General features: G+C 30.4%; 1 protein-coding gene across 1 annotated transcript in view; it reads left to right on the top strand.

Moving 5' to 3' along the window:
- The window catches only part of LOC137622679 (runt-related transcription factor 1-like), a 78,734-nt gene that overhangs the window by 75,176 nt on the left and 1,058 nt on the right, over nt 1–2,500 (top strand). The window contains exon 6 of the mRNA XM_068353274.1: nt 917–1,074. Coding sequence (XP_068209375.1) covers nt 917–1,074 — 158 coding nt within the window. The remainder of the gene's footprint in view (nt 1–916; nt 1,075–2,500) is intronic.

A 2,500-nucleotide genomic window follows, 5' to 3' on the forward strand; every position in this document is an offset into this window, starting at 1 on the left:
ATTTTGTCATCTTAATTTTACCACCTCTTAATTTTACTAGATAGATTTTACCATCTCTTAATTTTACAAGCTAGATTTATCAAAATAGAATTTTATCATCTCTTAATTTTACCAGCCAGATTTTATCATCCATATTACCTTTGAATCTACGATCTCTTATGATCCCTGAATTTTGTTATCTCCAAAGCAGAGAATCTCTTAAATTTATCAACACCAAACTATTACTCTCTCCAAACTCTACCATCTCCAAACTCTACCATCTCCAAACTCTACCATCTCCAAACTCTACTCTCTCCAAACTCTACTCTCTCCAAACTCTACTCTCTCCAAACTCTACCATCTCCAAACTCTACCATCTCCAAACTCTACCATCTCCAAACTCCACTCTCTCCAAACTCTACTCTCTCCAAACTCTACCATCTCCAAACTCTACCATCTCCAAACTCTACCATCTCCAAACTCTACTCTCTCCAAACTCTACCATCTCCAAACTCTACTCTCTCCAAACTCTACTCTCTCCAAACTCTACCATCTCCAAACTCTACCATCTCCAAACTCTACCATCTCCAAACTCTACCATCTCCAAACTCTACTCTCTCCAAACTCTACTCTCTCCAAACTCTACTCTCTCCAAACTCTACCCTCTCCAAACTCTACTCTCTCCAAACTCTACTCTCTCCAAACTCTACTCTTTCCAAACTCTACTCTCTCCAAACTCTACCATCTCCAAACTCTACTCTCTCCAAACTATACCATCTCCAAACTCTACTATCTCCAATCTCTACTATCTCCAATCTCTACTCTCTCCAAACTCTACTCTCTCCAAACTCTACTCTCTCCAAACTCTACTATCTCCAATCATCTCCAAACTCTACTCGACTATCTCCAAACTCTATTCTCTCCTTTTCCCTTGCAGAGTCGTGGCTCTGGGTGCCGTCCAGGATGGCACTATCGTGACCATTCGTGCTGGCAACGACGAAAATTGCTGTGCCGAAATTCGCAATAATTCAGCTGTCATGAAGAACCAAGTTGCCAAATTCAATGACCTGCGGTTCGTGGGACGCTCTGGCAGAGGTTGGTTGGTGTGCTGCCTGTGTGCAATTTTACGAAGATTATACCTGTGGTTATAGTACACACACATACACTCACACCCACACCTGAATATATATATATATATATATATATATATATATATATATATTTATATATGCATACATATATATTTATATATGCATACATATATATTTATATATATATATACATATATACACATATTTATATATATACATATATATTTATATATATATACATACATATATATATATATATATATATATTTATATATATATATACATATATATATATATATATATATATATATATATATATATTTATATATATATTTATATATATACATATATATATATATATTTATATATATATTTATATATATATACATATATATATATTTATATATATATATATATGTATTTATATATATACATATATATATATATATATATATATATATATATATATATATATATATATATTATATATACAACAACAAATGCAAACGTTTTAGTCCACTGCAGGACAGAGGCCTTAGACATGTCATTTTACACCTGGGGTTAGACCAATTTTCATCACCAAGATGGCCAGTGTGGATTGGTGATGGTGGGAGATTTTTGTCTGCTTGCTTACAGCACATCAAGCTAGTATGGGTATATATATATATATATATATAGTATATATATATAGTATATATATATATATATAGTATATATATATAGTATATATATATATATATATATATATATATAGTATATATATATATATATGTATATATATATATAGTATATATATATATATAGTATATATATATATAGTATATATATATAGTATATATATATATATATATATATATATATATATATATATATATATATATATATATATATATTTATGGTTTAAGAAAACCGTTTACCTTTATCTCCTCTTGATACTAAGGTTCGAATCCTTGTCCGGACTGAAATACTTATCATAAAAATAATTTTATCATGGGTCTGTAGTCCAGTGGCAGAGTGAATTAGATATTAAAATTAATTTTTGGCCTATTTATAAAAAATGGAAAACACGAGTCTTAATGACAACAGAATGATTCATATACATATACATATACATGTATACCATACATCTGTCATATTTAAAACAAACATGCATATTAAAAGTCCATGGCGCCAAAGGGCATAACCTTCTAGTTTCATAGCATGGCTTCTGGATTGAAATTTGAATGTCTCTCTCTCTCTATTTCTAGAGCAAGTAGATAGATCAAGTAGATAAGCTACTTGTGCCCACTCGCAGCTGGGGGAACTGATTGGTGCTTGGGCATTAAATAAAGTTGTACAAATGTTATATGTATTTTTTCAAAACTATTTAAAAATCCGGTAAATATAGTGTATATAGAAATCCAACGAATATCTCTGCAAATGTTCATTAC

Source organism: Palaemon carinicauda, chromosome 29 (assembly GCF_036898095.1).
Source record: "Palaemon carinicauda isolate YSFRI2023 chromosome 29, ASM3689809v2, whole genome shotgun sequence".
NCBI classification, from domain to species: domain Eukaryota; kingdom Metazoa; phylum Arthropoda; class Malacostraca; order Decapoda; family Palaemonidae; genus Palaemon; species Palaemon carinicauda.